Genomic DNA, 20,455 nt, shown 5'->3' with positions numbered 1-20,455 from the left:
CCTTGAGTTGCGTCTCCAGGAGAAGGAGCATTTGTGGCCCCCAGACATCCTCCAGCATCCCATATCTAGGGACAAAAAGGACAGTCAGTTGTGCTCTATCCCCTGTCTAGTTGCACCTGCTTAATCTCTCCCCAGCTTCCTTGTTCTGAGGATGACTCTACCTTCTGAGCAACAAAAGATTCCAGGGGGAATCTAGACCTTGGATGAATTAAACAGGACTTGGGAGGATTTGCCCTGTCCTGAAGCCATTCTCCTTTCAACCTTTTCTACTTTTGCTATCCCAGCTCCTGAGGTCATTCTCCCCTCCACAGGCCATTAGACACCTGTCTCTAAGGGGTCTCCTCCAAGGCTAGCTCCTAGTGCAGGTTCAGCCCTGGACAGAACTGGAGAAGGGCAGGGCCCTGGAAGTCAGCCTGAAGATGGTGTGCTGAAGCCAGCTTCCTTCCTGTGCAGCAGCGGCAGGCCTTGGCAATCTGCTGGCATGGCGGACACAGTTTCTCACTCCCAACTGGGTCACAGATGGGAGAGAAATCTCCCTAGGAAGGAGCCATAGAAAAAGAAAAGCCATGGCCGGGCACGGTGGCTCACACCTGTAATCCCAGCACTTTGGGAGGCCGAGGCGGGCAGATCACGAGGTTAGGAGATCGAGACCATCCTGGCTAACACGGTGAAACCCTGTCTCTACTAAAAATACAAAAAATTAGCCGGGTATGGTGGTGGGCGCCTATAGTCCCAGCTACTCAGGAGGCTGAGGCAGGAGAATGGCATGAACCCGGGAGGCGAAGGTTGCAGTGAGCCGAGATCACACCCCTGGACAACAGCCCGGATAGCCGAGAAAAAAAAAAAAAAAAAAAAAAAAGGAAAAAGAAAAAGAAAAGCCAAGAATGGACACAAGAGTCAAGGGAGTGTCCATCACTGGTCTGAGGACTGCTGCATGGTCCTATGCTTCCATTTCCTTCCCTCATGGTTCTTCACCTTAGTTCCAGGGAAAGAGGCTCACAAACCCCCTATCCATTGATGAGACCTTGTTCCCTGGGCTCTCAGCTGGTACTGCACTAAAGATGCCAACAATATGGCCCTTGCCCCATAATCATCTGCCCATTCGCCTCCTTCCCCTAGAAGAATGGCTCTGAGACAGCATGTGAGTCTAATAAAAGAGATTCAGGGTAATATAGAGACCACAGCTCCATTCCTCTCCACAGGAAACTGGCAGCCCCTATTCGTTCACTAATATTTACCATGGCAACCATGTGCCAATCAGGGGAGGAAAACGCTGACCAAAATCTAGTCCCTGCCTCCCAGAAGCTCACCATTTAATCAGGGCTGCAGATAGCTCTCCTTCACTTATCTCAAAGCTATGGAATGGGTGCCCAGAATATCTTTTCCCTACTTCTTGGCATATCCACATTGTTTACATGCTTTAGGAGGTTCAAAAGCTGTCTTCTTGATTCTCTCATTATACAGTGTGACTCAGCAGTGATCTCTCCTGCCTCTGAATCTTCAGAGCAGTAGCCTGGACCGCTCTATGACACATCACTTTCTACTTGAATTTTATATGTTTTAAATGCGTAATTGATCTCCTCTACTAGACTGTATTTCCTGAGGGCAGAGAGAGTGTCTTATACATCTTCATATCCCTCACAGCACCCTGCACAGTTCCATGTACACAGTAGGTGCTCAAAAAATATTCATGGAAAGCCAAGCGCGGTGGCTCACACCTGTAATCCCAGCATTTTGGGAGGCTGAGGTGGGCAGATCACCTGAGGTCAGGAGTTCAAGACCAGCCTGGCCAACATGGTGAAACCCCATCTCTACTAAAAATACAAAAATTAGCCAGGCATGGCGGCGTGTGCCTGTAATCTCAGCTACTTGAGAGGCTGAGGCAGGAGAATCGCTTGAACCCAGGAGGCAGAGGGTGCAGTGAGCCGAGATCACACCACTGCCCTCCAGCCTGAAAGACAAAGTGAGACAAGACTCCGCCTCAAAAAAACCCCAAAATTCATGGACTATAGCTTCCATATAAAGATGTTTGTTGGACAAATGAAGGCTTGTTTGTGAAATTATTGGATGTTCCCAGATTTTTAAAATATATAGTTTTTTTCATTAATTTAAAACTCCTTGTTACAATTTTCTCAATTAACACAAAGCTTGAACTCAATGAAAGCAGCATAGAATTCTTATGCATTCCTTATAACCATGAAAGTAACCAGTCTTATGTAAATACATAATTCCATATTCAGCTGTTTTTGCATCATAAGTACTCACATCCTCTATGAATCTTAAGTATCCACCCTACTATGTGGCATTAAGCCTGCATCCTCCCTAAATGCTGTGTGGTAATGCTATAATTCAGCCTACAGCTGAAGGGAGGCAAAACACTGGCCTCGAGCATCCAACCTTGGGTAAAAAGACTCAAGTTTCCCCATCAAAATCAGCCTATAAAACCATCCTGCTTCCTTCCTTCCTTCCTTCCTCCCTCCCTCCTTCCTTCCTTTTTCTTTCTTCCTTCTTTTTCTTTTCTTCCCTCTGTGGCCCAGGCTGGAGTACACTCGGCTCGCTGCAGACTCCCTGCGTCCGGCTCCCTTGATTCTCCTGCCCTGGCCTGCGGGCTGCCTGGGATTGCCGGTGCGCGCTACCACCCCTCCCTGGTTTTTCTCCTTTGGCTGGAGGCGCGGTTTCGCCATGTCGGCCAGGCTGGTCTCCAGCTCCTGACCTCCGGTGGTCTGCCCGCCTCGGCCTCTAGAGGTGCTGGGACTGCAGACGGAGGCTCGCTCACTCGGTGCTCCGTGTTGCCCGGGCTGCAGTGCGGTGGAAGTGGTCTTGGCTCGCTGCAGCCTCAGCCTCACAGCCGCCTGCCTTGGCCTCTCAGGGTGCTGGGATTGCAGCCTCTGCCCGGCCGCCGCCCCGTCTGGGAGGTGGGGAGCGTCTCTGCCTGGCCGCCCATCGTCTGGGTTATGAGGAGCTCCTCTGCCCGGCCGCCCCGTCTGGGAGGTGAGGAGCGCCTCTGCCCGGAGCGCCTCTGCCCGGCCGCCACGTCTGGGAGGTGGGGAGCGCCTCTGCCCGGCCGCCCCGTCTGGGAGGTGGGGAGCGCCTCTGCCCGGCCGCCCCGTCTGGGAAGTGGGGAGCGCCTCTGCCCGGCTGCCCTGTCTGGGAAGTGAGGAGCGCCTCTGCCCGGCCACCCATTGTCTGGGATGTGAGGAGCGCCTCTGCCCGGCCACCCCGTCTGGGAAGTGAGGAGCACCTCTGCCTGGCCGCCCCATCTGGGATGTGGGGAGTGCCTCTGCCCGGCCGCCCCAGGCCGCCCCATCTGGGATGTGGGGAGTGCCTCTGCCCGGCCGCCCCATCTGGGATGTGGGGAGTGCCTCTGCCCGGCTGCCCCGTCTGGGAGGTCTACCACAGAGGCCAGAAGCAATGTGGGGGCTGGACGTGGTGGCTCACGCCTGTAGTCCCAGTACTCTGGGAGGCCGCGGCAGGTTGATCACTTGAGGCTAGGAGTTCGAGACCAGCCTGGCCAACATGGCGAAACATATGAAAAATACAACTGACAAACCAACCAACCAACCAAGCGACAACAAAACAGGTCTACCCTGGAGTCATACTCTAATTTTTTCTATTTTCCTCCCTTTCCGATCCTTTATCCCACTTTCTTTTTCTTCCTCTTCCTTCTCCTTCTTCTTTGTCAAATAAAGGATTGAGTTATTATCATTGATCCATACAAAGTCCCTCTCTCATTTATTTTCTTTAATTCCCACCCCTCATCTCTATTCCCCGTCTTCCCATGTGCAACCTTCCTAATATGTTTGATATGCATCTTTTTGTTTGTATGTACTTTTAGAAAATGTTTATTGTTTTGTGTGCAAAAAAATAAAAATAAAAAATAAAACCATCCTGCCTAGCCAGGTGTGATGGCTCACGCCTGTAATCCCAACACTTTGGGAAGCCGAGGCGGGTAGATCTCTTGAGGCCAGGAGTTTGAGACCAGCCTGGCCAACATGGTGAAACCCCATCTCTAACAAAAAATACAAAAATTAGCCGGGAGCAATGGCACACGCCTGTAGTCCCAGCTACTCAGGAGGCTGAGGCACGATAATCACTTGAACCCAGGAGGAGGAGGTTGCAGTGAGCAGAGATCACGCCACTGCACTCCAGCCTGGGTGACAGTGAGACCCTGTCTCAAAACAAACAAACGAACAAAAAGCAAAAAACCGTCCTGCTTAGGAGAATGAACTTGCCCAGAAGTAAAGTGAATTCAAAAATTAAGAAAAGGTCTTACGGTGGCTAGGGACTGTTGTAGAAATTATCAGAAACGGTAGCTGGGACCTGGGATAGCAGTTCCTCTATGCAGTCCCTGGGCTAAAAACTTACATGCGTCATCTCATTTAATCCTCAAAAACCTGAGGTAGTATTAACATTATCCCCAATCTTGCAAATGAAGAAGCTGAGTCTCAAGAGATGTCATAACTTTGCCCAAAGTCACAAACCCAAGTTTCTCTGACTCTAGATCCCAAGCTGAGAGTCTTCCTCAGATCATCCCAGGTCCCCTTCTTTCTTCTTGCACTTGGGGTGCAATAAGGGGCAATGGAGCCAGCAGTGTGTAACATACTGCACCGTAGGAAGAGACGTTAGGGATCATCGGTGTCAGCCTCCGTATTTTACAGAGGAAGAAACTCGTAGGTCACACAGAGCCAGGGGCTGCTCTGCAACAGAATCGCAATGGACCCTAGAATTCCAGTCCAAGCCCCATTTTACAGAGCGGGGGAACTGAAGCCCACCGGGCCTGGGGGCCTCCCAGGTTTCGAATCCACCAGCGGCTGAGCCAGATCCAGCCCTGGGCGCACTCACTGTCCTGTCTGATTCTACCTCCGCGTTCACCTGCGCTGCGAACCCTCCCCGTGGGCTGCCAGCACCCGGGAGTACCTGTCGGCTGCGCGCAGGCCCTCGGCTTGGGGTGACAAGACGCTGGCGCGGGCGAGCGGGGCTTCGCAGGCCACAGCTGGATCGCGGCCTGGAGGACCCGGGTCGCCACGCCAGCCCCTTTCCTCAGAACGCCGAGGCCTCAGGAGCGTGTGCGCGCCGGGACGCCCCCAGAGAATTTGGAAGCGCTGGTCCCGGAGGCAAGGCCGGCTTGGTCTCCTCTCCTCAATCCCCCTCCGCCGCCCCGTGGACCTTCTGCAGACCGGGTCCCAGCCCCAGCGCACCTCAGGAAGAAACAACACCTTCGCGCTTCGCCGAGTCAAGCGGCGGGGACTCTAGAAGGGGAGAAGTTCCCATGGCAACGAGGGAAACTCTTTGCGCCTGCGCAGAGGCGCTCGGCACGCTGGGAAACGTGGTTTCCGGGTTGTCCCTGGAGGCTAAAGGAATGGACACAAGGTGGCGCGCGAACGTTGCGGTCGATGTGGCCAAGCCCGGGTACCCAGCTCCCGGGCGCTGAGGGCGCAGGAGAGGCCGCGAAGGTCTGAAAAGTAGTTTCTCTGAGGCGTCTGGGATGCGGAGTGAAGAGAAGGAGGCATAGTCTCTTCAGCGCGATTGATTCTGCCGTTTGAAAACTTGGCCTAACGAGGGGCCGCCCTGGCTAGGGCGAGGGCAGCTGCTTCCGAGGCCCCGCCCCAGCCTGGGCTGAGCCCAGAGCGGCCGAGGGAGGGGGCTCTGACGGTGGGAGCTGGTTCCGGAGGGAAGCGCGCGACGGTCGTGCTGCAGGGGTTCCAGGTCCAGACTGGGCGAACCCTCGCGCTGCTGAGAGGCTCTTATGCCCGGTAGGAGTTGAAATCGGGCTCCGGGAGCAGCAGTCATCCTGATCCTCCCACCCGCGAGCTCCGAGCACTTCTGGATCCAGGTCCCGCCTTGGGCGGAACTGTGCAGTCAGTTGACTACCCAGGAGCGACCTTCCCCGCTCCCGAGTTAGGCTCTTGGAATGAGAATCTAGAAACCTAGGATCTGATTCCGGTTCTGTTAGAGATTAGTAGTTACTTCTCTGAGCCTCAGTTTCCTCATTTCTAGAAAACGATGGTATTGGGGCAGGCGCGGTGGCTCACGTCTGTAATCCCAGCACTTTGGGAGACGGAGGGGGTGGATCACCTGAGGTCAGGAGTTCGAGACCAGCCTGGGCAACATGGCGAGACCCCCCCCCCTCCCCCTACTAAAAATACGAAAATTAGCCAGCGTTGTGGCACAAAAAAAAAAAAAGAATTTTTTTTTTTTTTTTGAGATGGAGTCTCTCTCTGTCGCCCAGGCTGGAGTGCAGTGGCACTATCTCGGCTCACTGCAAGCTCTGCCTCCCGGGTTCACGCCATTCTCCCTAGTAGCTGGGACTACAGGCGCCCGCCACCATGCCCGGCTAATTTTTGGTATTTTTAATAGAGACGGGGTTTCATCGTGTTAGCCAGGATGGTCTCAATCTCCTGACCTCATGATCCGCCCGCCTCGGCCTCCCAAAGTGCTGGGATTACAGGCGTGAGCCACCGCACCTGGCCACAAGGATGCTTTATAAAGCATTACCTGGAATGGGGGGGAACCCTCAAACAACCTAAATGTTCATCAATAAATGACCACTTAACTGATGGAGTCCATAAAATAGAACATGTGTGGTTATTTTTTAAATGAGGCAAATCTTTTATGTACTATTTGGGGGGGAAACTCAAATGGTGTTTTTCGTCTGCTCTCATACCATCACAATTATCAACACATAAAACTTTGGTGACCAAAGGTATTGGGTTGGCCAGGCACAATGGCTCACACCTGTAATCCTAGCGTTTTGGGAGGCCGAAGCGGGTGGATCACCTGAGGTCAGCAGTTAGAGACCAGCCTTGCCAGCATGGTGAAACCCCCATCTCTACTAAAAATACAAAAAAAAAAAAAAAATTAGCCAGGCATGGTGGTGGGCACCTGTAATCCCAGCTACTCGGGAGGCTGAGGCAGGAGAATCGCTTCAACCTGGAAGGTGGAGGTTGCAGTGAGCCAAGATTGCGCCATTGCACTCTAGCCTGGGCGACAAAAGTGAGACTTCATCTCAAAAAAAAAAATATATATATATATATGGGGTTTTTCTCCCCACACACCAAGCAACAGACCAACTGGGTGGCCCCCAATTCAGTTCCAACTCTGTCTACCGGGAGATAGTGTTAGATCCCACAGGTTGAGGGCTCAGCCCCCAAGACTGCATCTCCCTCCCCTCAGACCCCAGTCAAAAGTCCAGGCCTCCAGAACTTCTGCCTGACCAGCTTCAAGTTGGGGTTCCCACGATCCCCTCTTTGGGTTTGATTAATTTGCTGGAACAGCTCACAGCACTCAAAGAAACACTTAGGTTTAGTGGCTTATTATAAAGGATACTACAAAGGATAAAGATGAAGAGATGTGTCGGGTGAGGCATGGGGGAGGGTGCGGAGTGTGCATGCCCTCCCTAGGTGCACCACAGTTGAGGAACCTGCACATGGTCAGCTACCCAGAGCTCCAAGAAGCCAGTCTTCTTGGATTTTTAATGGAAGCTTCATGACATCAGCATTCCTTACACCAGGGCATAGGGTGAGGAGGAGGGTCTCTCTGGGGAGGATCTTATAACCTACAATCTGAAAGTGAGGGGGAACAGTAGAGCCCTGCCTTGGGGCCGGGGAAAGGAGGGCAGAATGTCAAGAGGTTGTTTCCTACGACCTGCTCCTGAGGCCTGACACACTCAACATTAGAACAAAAGACTGAACAAGGGCTATGAGGGTTATGAGCCAGGAGCCCTGGATGAAAACCAATGTATATATAACACCACGGTACCGATGTGGAACTCTGTGATATGGACAAATTTTCAAAGTGTAGAATAGTATGTTAACGTGCTATTGTCTGTATTTTTAAAAAATACACATGCCAATATATTTGATTACATAAGCATGGGGTACCTGGAGGGCCTTGAAGGCAGCTGGTAACAAGTCATTGCCTGAGTAGACATGAAGGACTGGAGGACAGAGTAGGAGTGAGATTTACTTTTCATTTTATATCCTTCTTTATTATTTTTTGCCCCTTTAGCAATTTGTGTGAGCTTTGTGTATACATAGGGTTTTGTTTTTTTTTTGTTTTTTTTTTGAAGACAGAGTCTCGCTCTGTCACCCAAGCTGGAGTGCAATGGCGCAATCTCGGCTCATTGCGACCTCTGCCTCCCAGGTTCAAGCAATTCTCCTGCCTCGGGCTCCCAAATAGCTGGGATTACAAGCGCACACCACCATGCCCAGCTAATTTTTGTATTTTTAGTAGAGACAGTGTTTTGCCATATTGGCCAGGCTGGTCTCGAACTCCTGACCTCAGGTGATCCAACCACCTTAGCCTCCCAAAGTATTGGAATTAACGGGCGTGAGCCATCGCAACCAGCCCATGGGGTTCTTAATTGTTTGTAGGTTTTGTTTTGTTTTGTAGAGATGGGGTTTCACCATGTTGCCCAGGCTGGTCTGGAGCTCCTGGGCTCAAGTAATCCACCTGCCTCAGCCTCCCAAAGTGCTGGGATTACAGGCCTGAGCCACCACACCCCGCACCCTCTTGTCTGTATTTTTGATGCAGTTTCCCCTCCAGTCTTCATTTCCCTGTTTGCTGACTTCTTACTTCTTAGAATCCTCCTGGATTCTAGTGAGCCCCACAGCTCTGAGTTCCTGATTGGACCTGCCTTCTGAGATGCACAGGTTGCAGGAGGGCAGGGCCTGGCCTTGGCTTCCCCGGACACTCTCACCACCACCCACCCATCTGCAGCCCTTGGCTAGGAATACTGAAAGGGCAGCCTGGGTAGGACTCCTAGTTGGCCACAGAATGGGGGGTAGCCCCCAGTGTTTGCTCAGCAGGATGGATCAAGAATCAGAACTAGGCCGGGGGCGGTGGCTCACACCTGTTATCCCAGCACTTTGGGAGGCCGAGGTGGGCGGATCACGAGGTCAGGAGATCGAGACCATCCTGGCTAACATGGTGAAACCCCGTCTCTACTAAAAATGCAAAAAATTAGCTGGACGCGGTGGCGGGCGCCTGTAGTCCCAGCTACTCGGGAGGCTGAGGCAGGAGAATGGCGTGAACCCAGGAGGCGGAGCTTGCAATGAGCCGAGATAGCGCCACTGTACTCCGGCCTGGGAGCGAGACTCCGTCTCAAAAAAAAAAAAAAAAAAAAAAGAATCAGAACTAGCTTCCCTGTACCCCACATCTTGTGACCCTTAGGCATACCACCCTGATAGGTGCCAAGGATTCCTCTTCTGGAAGGGAGGTAGAGGCTAAGTTCTAGCAATGTCTAGATAGCATGTATTGTTAAAATGTATCAAAGTGTAGCCAGGCGTGGTGGCCCTGTAGTCCCAGCTACTCAGGAGGCTGAGGTGGGATGTCTTGAGCCTGGGAGGCAGAGGTTGCAGTGAGCTGAGATCACCCCACTGTACTCAATAATAAATAAATAATAAATAATAAAATAAAATACATCAAAGTGAAGAGGGGTACTTGGGGATTTCCAGGTCTAATCCCTTTATTTTACAGAAAGAAACAGAGACTCAAAGCAAAGTAATTCATAAGTGGTGAAGCTGGGGCTAAATCCAAGTCTCCTGCCACTGTGCACTTCAGGGTTAGAGCAGTGCTGGGAGTCCCACCAGGGCCTGGGTGAGAGATTCATTCTTAAAACTGGGCGTGAAGTCTCAGTCACTGAGAATGCTTGGTGCCAGCTCCCATCTCTGAGGACTGCTTTGAGGGAAGGAGTTGAATCCGGCCCCTTCCCCAGACCAGGGTAGTGTATCATAGAGCAGACAGCATACATAATCTTGGGAAGAGGGATAGAAGTGACAAAGATGGGCCAGGCGCAGTGGCTCACGCCTGTAATCCCAACACTTTGAGAGGTCGAGATGTGTGGATCGCTTGAGCCCAGGAGTTCGAGACCAGCCTAGGCAACATGGTAAAACCCTGTCTCTACAAAAAATAAAAGATAAAAATTAGCTAGGCATGGTGGCATGTGCAGGTAGTCCCAGCTACTCAGGGGCTGAGGCAGGAGGATCTCTTGAGCCCGGGAGGTTGAGGCTATAGAAAGCCAAGATCATATCACTGCACTCTATTCTGGGTGACACAGCAAGACCCTGTCTCAAAAAAAAAAAAAAAAACAGGAAATGACAAAGATACAGCCACTTAGCTAGGTGCGTGCCTGTGGTCCCAGCTACTCAGGAGGCTGAAGTGAGAGGGTCTCTTCAGCCTGGGAATTCAAGGCTGCACTGAGGCATGATCGTGCCACTGCACTCCAGCCTGGGCAACAGAACCAGACTGTCTCAAAAAAAGGAAAAAAAGATGGAACGACTAACTCTTCTTGGACACTAAAGTTGAGCAGAAGGAACCCCTGGGCAGGAGGGGAAGCGTCACCAAGGGTCCTTCTTCCCAGGCAGCAATAGCCTGGCTTGGAAAGTCAGGCCCTTTGCTTTGTAGCAGGAGGAAGGTGATTCTTGGGACCCAGAACATGCCAGAGAACCTGGCGCCGAGTGTCCCAAGGAGGCTTCGCTTTTGGAACAGGTTTGGTCCTGTCCAGGTAGGCACTTCCTGGTGAGTAACCCCTTCCAGCTCTCACAGTGGAGCCGCATGCCTGCTGCCCGCTGAGGACTTGTTCCCTTGCCCGACCTGTCTGAGCGGGTGTGAGCAGGTCATATTTACCAGGCCCTGCCCCAGGAGATGGGGAGATAGCACTGACCTCCTCTCTTCTCTTACCCAATCTTCCTCCCATGCCACGCCCAAACACGGCACTCCCCCAGATAGGTCTGTCACAAGCCACCTGGGAATTGTGAGGAGACTGCTGGGAGGAAGGAGCGGCCACCCTCCCCGGCCAGCAGAGAAGGGTCTGACTGCAACACAGACAGCTTCATCATCACATTGAAAATAACCAAATATGAAAATGTGTTTTATTTCTCAGTACAAAGCCAGATACTATAAGGCTATGAAAAACTGACTAGCCAGAGGCCAGAAAGGACAAAAAGAACACTATCTCTGGCCTGGTGCCCTGTGATCTGGCGTGGTGTCACAGGAGGTCTGGGGACAGCAGCAAAGACCTGGACCGGTCGAGGTGGACGAGGGAAGCGACCTGCCAGCCCTTCCAGCCTCCCATGGCTGGGGCCTGAGGATCCCGCCTGCCTTTGGGGGCCACTGGTTGCCTGGCCTGGCTGGTTCCAGGAATGAACTGGGAGAGGATAAGAGGTGCAGGGAGGGGGTGGGGGTGGGAGGCATGACCCTTTTTGCACTGGAAGCTCTGTTTTCATTCTGTGACACAGGTGAGTGTTCAGGGCTAGAGTTGAGAATGAAACTAGGGTGCTGTTGCCCCCAAAGGCACCTTCAGTCCCTCTACCACGTCCCAGTTAGAAAGTCTTGAGCCCTTGGACAGGCGGACGTGGGTCTAGGACTTAAGGCTGTAGGAGGTGAGGCTGTAGTGACAGGGGTGGGAGGTGAGGCCGTGGTGACGGGTGGGAGGTGAGGCTGTAGTGACGGGTGTGGGGCGGAGCTGAGAGGAATGTGTGCGGCGACAGACGTGAGGGTGTTTCTCCAAGGAGTTGTAGATCCTCTATTTAGTGTCTAGGGGAATGTGGGTGTGTGTGAGGGCTCAGGCCTCGCCCTCCTCTCTGCTGTCATGCACGCTGACCTGCCTCACCACCTTCCGGGACCTGGGCGTAGAGGAAATGCAGGGCTCTCCCTGCCCCTGCCCCTGCCCCTGCTCCTGCTCCTGGAAGGCCTGGGTCCGGTTGGCCACCAGGGCAGTGCCCTGGAGGGTATCCACTGACTGGCAGGACTTCAGGGCAGGCTGAGGCCCCCTGCCCATCTGCTGGCCTCCCTTGGTCCTTGCGAGCTGTGGGAAGGGCTGCAGAGGCTCTTCATGTGAAGATTCATGGGAAGAGAAGACCTGGACAGGTGTGAGGATACGGAAGCCATGGGAGGCCTTTCCGGGGCAGGGGCGCCCAAGCACAGAGCTGGGAAGATCTGGGGCAGGGGTGCCAAGCACAGAGCTGGGAGGAGGCGAGGGCCGGAATGTTTGTGGCACGCACGCCAAAAGCCAAGCTGTCCACAGCCACGCTTCCCCAGGAGGGAGGACAACACCCCAGCCCTGCTGCCCCGCTCCTACCTGCTTGTAGCTTCCTTTTGGCCCCCAGAAGCCCTCCTCAGCTCCCTGGAGACCCAGGCCTCCCTGCCCTCCTCCCCTCCTATCCTTCCTCTGCCTTTGCATAGGCAGCCGGCAGGTGAAACCCGTGCCAGCACCAGCCCCTGAGCTGGGCTGGGTGGATGCGTGTGTCCGGTGCCGGGTGAGGACCTCCTGCCTTTAGCAACACCCATACCCGCCCATCAACCCGCCACGCCTCCCTATCCTTCCCCACCCACACCTCCTCCAGGAAGCCTCTCCCAAATGTTCCTGCCCTCAGTGGATGCTCCTTCCTCCAAGTCAGCCATTTGGCCTTGAGTCCCAGACAGGGCCTGGCTCCCAGTCTTAGGCTTGTGCCCGCAGCACTGAGCGTCAAGGGTGCTCACTTAGGCAGGACTTGGGCGGCGTGAGTTCGCAGACTCCTCCCCACCCCATCCTTTGAGGTGCTGCTCCTCAGACCTGGGAGGGGCTTCAGAGATTAATTTAGCCTCCCCACCATGGGGTTAGAGATCGCCCCCAGGGCCAGCAGGGGCCTGTGGAGCTCATGGCCTGGGGAGGCAGCCCTGCCCCTTAGACAGCTAGTCCTGTGGTCAGGCTGGAACCTGCCCGTGACCCCGGCCAGGGCTGGCTCACCCAGGAGCCCTGGAAACAGGCGCTGCTTCCTGCCCTGCCCCTGTGACCCCTCTCCAGCCTGTGCCTACAGTGCCTCCGCCTGCCCTCACTGCATCTCAGCTGCTCTCAGGGGCCCAGGACGTGGCTGGTCCCCGTCTTCAGGGGTACTCATGGGACAGGCTGGAGACGCCGGGTGCTAAGAGGTACTCGGCTGACTGTGAAGGAGGCTGGGACCAGGCCCCCTGGGTCCTCCTAGGACACCTGGCATGGGCGGGACAGACCTAGCCCAGGTACGCCCTGCTCAGGTCTGCAGTCAAACGCCCATCCTGGTCTTTCCCCATCTCCCTCCTTATGGCCCCCACCCCTGCAAGATGAGCTCCTGCAGCCCCAGCCTCACCTCTGGCATGTCACTGGTCTCTGAGGTGCTCTCCAGCTCCAAGGAGGGCTCCAGAAGACTGATGGACCTCATGACCCCTCGGAGGTTGATACGTGGCCGTGGCCCAGGCTCTTCTTTTGGGGCTGCCTGGCTCTCTTCCATGCCCACAACCTTCTCCTCCCCACCACCCCCAGGTTCTGGCGGAAGAGGTGGGAATGGTGTAGAGACTTCAGGGCCTGGGCGCTCCTCTAGGGAGACCCCACCCAATTTCTGCTCCCAGACATGGCTCTGGCGGCTGTGAGGAGGTGGCCCTGAGTCAGCTCTGAGTGACCCAGCAGCCACCCCCAGCAAACCCACCTACTCACCCCCTGCCACTCGCTCCCATCCCATACCTGGCAGTCAGGATGCCCTGGTAGATCTGCAGCTGGCGCAGGAAGCCGGGGTTGGGGCGGGCGATGGGCCGGAGCTCCTGCACGTGGCGCAGGGCCTGCTCCAGGCTGCATTCATACTGCTTCATGGCATAGGCCAGCACTGTGGCTGCCGAGCGGCTGACGCCCATCTTGCAGTGGACCAGCACGTGGGTGCCCTGTGCTCTGTGAAAGCAGGCCAGGTTCAGCACCCTCCCCTCACCATGAAGGACCCCGCCTCCTGCAGGGGAGAGCAGGTAAAGGGCTCACAACCAACTGAGAGTAGAGGAGAAGGAGGGAAGGACACCGAGGGCTGGAAGGAATGGCACAGCTGATGGCAGAGTGGGCAGGAGGAGGGCACTGGGGGCCGCTTGAAGCCACAGTGGAGCGGGCAGCAAAGCCAGGAGACCAACCTTGCAGCCTCAATGAAGCGGTGCGTCTCCTTCCAGTGCGGCAGCAGCTGGGCCGACTCCTCATCCCAGAGGCGCACATTGTGGTAGGTGAAGCGCTCAGGGTAGAAGTTGTCAATCTCCCGGGCCATGTTCAAGATGTGGGTGACCCTGTCCCAGAGGGCCCAAGGCCAGGCTGACGTGGGCAGAGGTACCAGGCCCATTGGCCATCGGACCTGGCAGCCCCTGAGCCTCTCTTTAGCTCTGAGTTTCAAGTCAGATGGAGGCAGCAGTGACAGTGGGAGGAGAAGTGACCCAGCTGTCAGCTGGCTGCAACCTTGGACCAATCATTTTACCCTGCTGGGCTTGTTTCCCCTTCTGGTCCAGACAGCTGGGTCAATTGCAACTCCAGCCCTTCTGTTATTCTCGGAAATGAGTTAGAGAACAGCTTTTGAACTAAGCTGAGAGTGGATGGGTCTGCAGCAGTGGGTGGCAGGGGCTACAGCAGGTCTCCTAGAAGCCCATGGTGGGCAGATGACAGGTACCTGTCAGAGCAGGCAGCCAGGTCCCCACAGGGAGAAGGGCAGTTCCTTCTTCCCTGAGACAGGGCAAGGTGGAGAAAAGCCTTTTTCTTTCTTTCTTTTTTCTTATTTTTTTAGAGACAGGGTCTCTCTCTGTTGCCCAGGCTGGAGTGCAGTGGCATGATCACAGCTCACTGCGGCCTCAATCTCCAGGGCTCAAGCAATCCTCCTGCCTCAGCCTCCCGAGTAGCTGGGACCACAGGCGCACGCAAAAGGAGCCTTTTTCTGCTTGTCCAAGGCAGTTACAGCAGGAGGCTCTGCTGCTTCTCGTCTTGGCGTGGCTGAGTCCCTTTGTTTCTGTCCTTGTTTCGCAGTGTGGGGAGGGGAGGAGAGTGGGCGGGGGCTGGCCAGCGGGTCTCCTGTCCCCACCTGGAAGCCCACACCAGGGCAACAGCCCCAGGACAGAGTTACAAGCAGAGCTAGCAGCTGCTGAGGGTGGTCCAGAGGTTTTTTAAGCTGGCTACCACCCAATGCGGGGAGGCCAGGAGAAGGGAAGATGGGGTGGGTGGCCCGAGGGGCTCATCGCCCTACCTGTTCCTCTGCAGCTCCTCCAGGTTTGCCGCGTTCCACTCTGAGCCCTGGGAGAGAGGGAACAGCACATTTCCCCTTTCCTCCAGCCTCTGCTCCTGGCCCACCACCCTCGCAGCTGCCAGCGGTCCCCATGGCCCAGGCCTGGCTGCAGCTCACCAGGTAGAGGTGGGGGAAGATGCGGGAGGCTCGGTCCCGCTGTGCCACCAGCAGCAGCATCTGGTTGTCGATGAAGTCACGGTACTGCTGGAGGGGGAGCCCTAGGCGCAGCTCCAGAGCCTGGCGGATCTGCAGGCAGAGCCCAGGGCAAGAGAGGCTGGGGCTTTCCTAGTGCCCAACCTGCCACCTTCCCTCTGGGACCTCTGAGGACAGCACCCTGTCCCATCTAGATGAATTAGGGCCAAGGCCAAGGCATCCAGGAATGGCTCAGGACTGGAGACAGGCAAGGTGGGGAGGGCTCCCAGGAAAGGCAAGCTTGCGGCCCCTGCCGGAGGGGACTCGGTCCCCAGGCCCCCTGCCCACCTCTTTGGAAGTGACACTCTCCAGGTCGCTGGCATCCAACACTTTCCACAGCTCAGCACGGATCGCCTGCTCCATCTGCTCTTGTTCTGAGGACCTGGGAGCAGAGCCCCTCAGTCAAGGGGCCCTTTCCCCTCCCCACCATGCCCCCCACTGCATTATCCTGCCTTCCCCCTCCACCTAGTCCCTCCCCTCCACACACTGACCGGCCAGGCTCAGCACTGGGAGGCCGCAGAGACTCCAGGTCGGCCATAGCCGTCCACTCATTGAGGCAGCTCTGGTCGGAGTTCAGTCTCTCCTGGTAGTGGCTGGCCCAGGTGAGGGCACTGCCACCCGGTACAAGGCCGCTGCCTAGAGCTGCCTCACATGCTTGGTGCAATACCTGGAGTGTGGCCCTGAGACAGAAGGAGAGGCTGGGTCACACTGTTCCCTTGCTGCCCTTCCCCAGGCCCTGCAGCCTCCTTCGAAGGAGAGGCTGGCCTGAGTCCAGGCAGTCTCTGTCCTTACCACATGGTCTGGATGGAGATGGGCTTGAAGATCCGGCTCTGCCCACCAGACGTCACGCTGAAGCCCCTGCAGGAGACCAGGTGCAGGTGAGGCCAGACTCCCGGCTCTGCGACAGAGAACCCAGCCTTTTGCAGGGTACAGGAAGCCGAGGCCTAGGAGTCAGGTGCCTCGCTCAGGATCACGGTGAATCTGATGTGGAGCTGGGAGCAGGCCCCAGAGTCGTAGCCTAAAGTTCTACTGTACCCCGGTGCCCAGGCCCCGTCACATCCGTCACATTCAGTTATTCCACCCTCCTGCCCCCACCTCCAGTTGCCATTGCTTACCCGTCTCCATCTAAGTACACCTGGGTGTCACTCCAGAGGGGCAAGACCAGGCCCAGGGTGCAGCTGGGAGAGCTGGCAGGGGACAGAGGGAAAGCCATTGTCACCCCATCCCTCACCTCTTTGCCCCTCCTTTCCTCTCCCTGCTCGAACCTGCTGTCAGGGAAATCCACGCCCAGGAGGACTGTCTCATCCTGGCTCAGACCTTCTTCTCGTGTAGAAACTACCAGCAGGTAGCGGAGCCGGGGAGGCCGGGCTGCCTCCAGCTGAGCTGCCTGGGGGAGATGAGGAACCCAGGGTCACAGTGGCCCCAAGGACCCTGCTCCCCACCTAGACACCCCAGGCCCAGAACAGTGCTGACCCTGCTCCTTCCTCTCCCATCCCCCCTCTTCCCAGACATAAAATCAGTGGGTAAAGAGGGACTGTGTGGGGAAAAGCCGGGAATGGGACTGACATAGGTTGCACATTTTTTGTTTCTGCTGAGGAAGGAGGTTGTTTTTGTTTTTGTTTTGAGATAGGGTCTCATTCTGTCGCCCAGGCTGGAGTACAGTGGCACCATCACAGCTCACTGTAGCCCCGAACTCCCAGGCTCACATGATCCTCCCACCTCAGCCTCCCAAGTTGCTGGGACCTCAGGCCCATGCCGCCATGCCCAGATAATTTTTAAGTTTTTTGTTAAGATGAGATCTTCCCTATGTTTCTTGGGCTGGTCTTGAACTCCTGGACTCAGGCAATCCTCCCTTCTCAGCCTCCCAAAGTGCTGGGATTTACAGATGTGAGCCACTGTGCCCAGCAAGAAGGAGGTTTTTTTTTTGTTTTGTTTTTTTTTTTTTTTTTTGCGATAGAGTCTTGCTCTGTCGCCCAGGCTGGAGTGTAGTGGCGCGATCTCGGCTCACTGCAGGATCCACCTCCCGGGTTCACGCCATTCTCCTGCCTCAGCCTCCTGAGTAGCTGGGACTACAGGCGCCCGCCACCTCGCCCGGCTAATTTTTTGTATTTTTAGTAGAGACGGGGTTTCACCGTGTTAGCCAGGATGGTCTCGATCTCCTGACCTCGTGATCTGCCTACCTCAGCCTCCCAAACTACTGGGATTACAGGCTTGAGCCACTGCACCCGGCCGGTTTTTTTTTTTTTTAAACCCTGTCACTTGCCATTGCTATCATTTCATTTGAGAAATGTTTATCACCAAGAAATGTTAAGGACAAAGTCTCAGATAGGGGATGATACTTCTGTTGTAAATTCAGTTTTACAAAAGATTCACTGCATCTTGTTTGCCACGTCTTGCTGAGGACGGCGAGCTGTCTCCACAAGCATTTAAGCACGAGCGCTCCAGCTCCACCTGGATTCCCTTTCTCCATGGGGCTGGAATCCTCCTCCTCTCTGCCTGGGTCCCTCTAGCACACCCGCCCCCAGTGGGTGTCCAGCAAGCCTGCCTTGTGCACTGGTCCATTTAGGGACAGCTCACGTCATCAGGAAAGTCTTCTACCGCGGTTGAGGAGAAACATGCCTCTGGAATTCCCACCTCTTGGACCTAATTTGGCCCTATTGGCTCACACAGGACAAACCTCCCCTGTTCTTTCCCTTCCAGAGACCTGCAGCCATGACCTCGCCCTGTCAAAACATCTCTGCCTGAAACAGCAGGGTCACTGGGGTATGGGTAACCCCAACACTCCCCAGGCGGCCCCCTGCCCTCACACCATTGCTCCCCAAGCAGACACATACACAGGGCTTCATTCTGCCCTCAGGCGTGTCTCTTCCCCCCACTCCCCGGAGCTCCAGACGGGCCCTCACCAGGCGGATGTCGTCCTGCGGCCTCAGCAGCTGCACCATGAGGTGCAGGTGCTGCCTCTGCTCCTCCTGTTTCTGGGGACTCTGGGATCCTTGCCCGAAGTCTGTTTGGTCCCCGCGGAGCTCCTCCTCACTCGGGGGCTCCTCTGCTGGCTCAGGACTGGCCTCTGCTGCATCATCATTGTCCCCTCCATCCTGCAGTCCCAGGACAGCCCCACGGAGCACCGCAAAGCTCTGCCTGGCAGGGCAGTGGGCAACTGTCATGGCCCCTCATTCCCCTTAGGGTAGGGGCTCTCAAAGTCTAGCATGCGTCACAGTCACCTGCAGCCCTTGTCTACACGGATTCATGGGTCCCCACGCGGTCGATAGGTCTGGAGTGGAGGCCTGAGCATCTGCATTTCTAACCCCTTGGCCCCTTGGCAATGCTGCTGAGAACGAGTCTTGGGGGCTTCCAAGCTCTCAGCCCCTCTACTCTTGCTCATCTGTGGGGGGAGGGGGCTGCTCCCTTTCTCCTCCCACCTGTTTAACTCAAGGGCTGCTGGGAACATGGTCAGGGACCCAGGAGTCCTCAGGCCTATCATGCCCTCCTGCCGTTCGGCCCGTGGCCACCACCTGAGCCAAAGCCCAGGGCAGTGGGTGAGGAAGCCCCAGCTGACCAGGGGGAGGGTGAAGGCAAAGGCCGCCCTACCGCGAGCCCACCAGCCGGCCCCACCGGGAACGCTGCCCCACAAATTTGGCAGTGGGCTTTGGCTGCGCGTCCTCCGGGGAGCTTTCTGTCCCTGCACCCGGAGTCCAGGACGGCCGTGGCCAGGCCCGGGGCAGACGGAAGTGTCTGCGTGGGGGAGGCGGCCCTCACCTTCGCTGGAGTCGACTCCTTCGCTGGACCGCCCGGTCCTGCCGAGAGAGCAGCCCCAGGGGAGGGTGAGGGCGGGGAGGGCTGTCCCCTCCCCTTTCTCAGGAATTCTAGGGTTGGGGGAGGCCAGAAAAGGCGCCAGATGCCAATCGTCTTCCCACCCCAGTCCACGCCCCACCAGGAGGCCCCGTGGAGCCCCGGCCCAAGGCCAGGTCGGCTGGGTGAGCTGCGAGGGTGGCGGGGGGCGCGCTCAGATCGGGGCCTCCGCAGCCCGGGCGGCGCGCAGGGCTCTGGATTGTGCCCCGGCGCCAGTACCAGAGACCCTTGAGGCCCCCAGCGCCCTCCAGCCCGAGCCCCGGGGCCCCCTCCTCATGTCCCCGTTCGAGAGGAGCCCGCTGGCGGGCAGGACGCGCTCCCGAGCCGGGGCAGCAACTGCGTGGGCGGCACCACGGCCGGACCACACTCACCCAGGGCCCCACGGGCGTGGAGGCGCCGCTGCCCGGGGGCGAACGGCTCACTGTGACCAGCGCCATGGAGCCAGGCCGCGGGCACCTGGGCTGGCACCGGGCACGGCCCCTTCCCTCAACCCCGCGGACAGTCCTGGCCCCGCAGGACCAGGAAGGACAGACGGCGCCACCCGGGCCTGGCACCTCCTCGGGGGCGGCCCTTAAAGGGCCAGTCACTCGCCCAGCCGGGCCCGCGGAGCTTCTCGGGGCGGCCGGGCCCCGCCCCTCCGGTCTCCGCGGTTCGGCCCGCCCAGCCCCTGGGCACAGGTCAGGGGCGAGGCCGGGGGCGGGCGCAGGTGCGGAGCCCGGAGACCCGAAGGGCAAGAGCTGGAGGCCGGGAGTTTGGTTCCCCTCCCAGGAAGCCAGCGGGAGCACCTGAGCTGTTCTGGGCCTCCAGAGTCCTGTGCCCAGCAGAGGCGGGTCCTAGGGAGGCAGAGCGGAGGGGAGGAGGTTGGGGACAGGTCTAGAGAGGATCAGGCACGGTGCGCCCTCGGCCAAGGGCCCCCACCCCAAACATTTCTCCCTGCTGGTCGGCCTTCTGATTCCCACTCCGCAGGAACCACTGGGAGACAGGCTTCCGGGGAAAACGGCCTGGGGTTTACAAATAACCCAGGAAGCTCACGAGGGGCTCTCAGGTCCACCTCGGAGGCGAGCAGGGCAGGACTTCCAGCTACGCAAGGGGAAGTGACTTGCGCAAACCCACCCGCAGAGAACAAGCCGCGGTCAGGGCCAGGGCCTGGGCTTGGCTGCAGGGGTCGGCGTCCGGGCTCTTCCCAGCTGGAGGTGAATGGGGTCTGGGGACCCAGGCTTTTCCTCCCCAACAGGCAGGTGGGCCGGTTTCCAGAAGACCAGGCTAGGTGGCAGGACGAACTGGGTCCCCAGCAGATGGGACAGGGCACAGGGGATCTGACTTTCACAGGACGCCTGCTTGGTAAGGACACGTGACTCTCACCAGCTCCTTTCATCCCTGAGGGG

At 56.7% G+C, this 20,455-nt stretch overlaps 1 protein-coding gene across 2 annotated transcripts; it reads right to left on the bottom strand.

Annotated features, from left to right (window-relative positions):
- Window positions 1-10,857: 10,857 nt before the first annotated feature.
- Window positions 10,858-19,660, bottom strand: SSH3 (slingshot protein phosphatase 3). Of its 2 annotated transcripts, XM_032153609.2 has the most exons (14): window positions 19,442-19,660; window positions 18,978-19,015; window positions 18,125-18,359; window positions 16,487-16,608; window positions 16,337-16,408; window positions 16,014-16,079; window positions 15,713-15,901; window positions 15,510-15,603; window positions 15,147-15,275; window positions 14,991-15,037; window positions 13,903-14,049; window positions 13,475-13,675; window positions 13,104-13,377; window positions 10,858-11,860 (listed from the first exon to the last, which is right to left on the bottom strand). In XM_032153609.2, the coding sequence occupies exons 1-14, from the start codon at window positions 19,505-19,507 to the stop codon at window positions 11,564-11,566; spliced, it is 1,977 nt and encodes a 658-aa protein (XP_032009500.1). In that variant the 5' UTR covers window positions 19,508-19,660; the 3' UTR covers window positions 10,858-11,563. The 2 variants fall into 2 exon arrangements, with proteins under 2 accessions (XP_032009500.1, XP_032009503.1); XM_032153612.2 differs by lacking the exon at window positions 18,978-19,015 and having other exon boundaries at window positions 10,877-11,860; window positions 19,442-19,659.
- Between the last annotated feature and the right edge of the window lie 795 nt (window positions 19,661-20,455).

Source organism: Hylobates moloch, unplaced genomic scaffold (assembly GCF_009828535.3).
Source record: "Hylobates moloch isolate HMO894 unplaced genomic scaffold, HMol_V3 SCAFFOLD_5, whole genome shotgun sequence".
Taxonomy (NCBI): domain Eukaryota; kingdom Metazoa; phylum Chordata; class Mammalia; order Primates; family Hylobatidae; genus Hylobates; species Hylobates moloch.
This window is presented reverse-complemented; position numbering and strand designations above follow the sequence as displayed.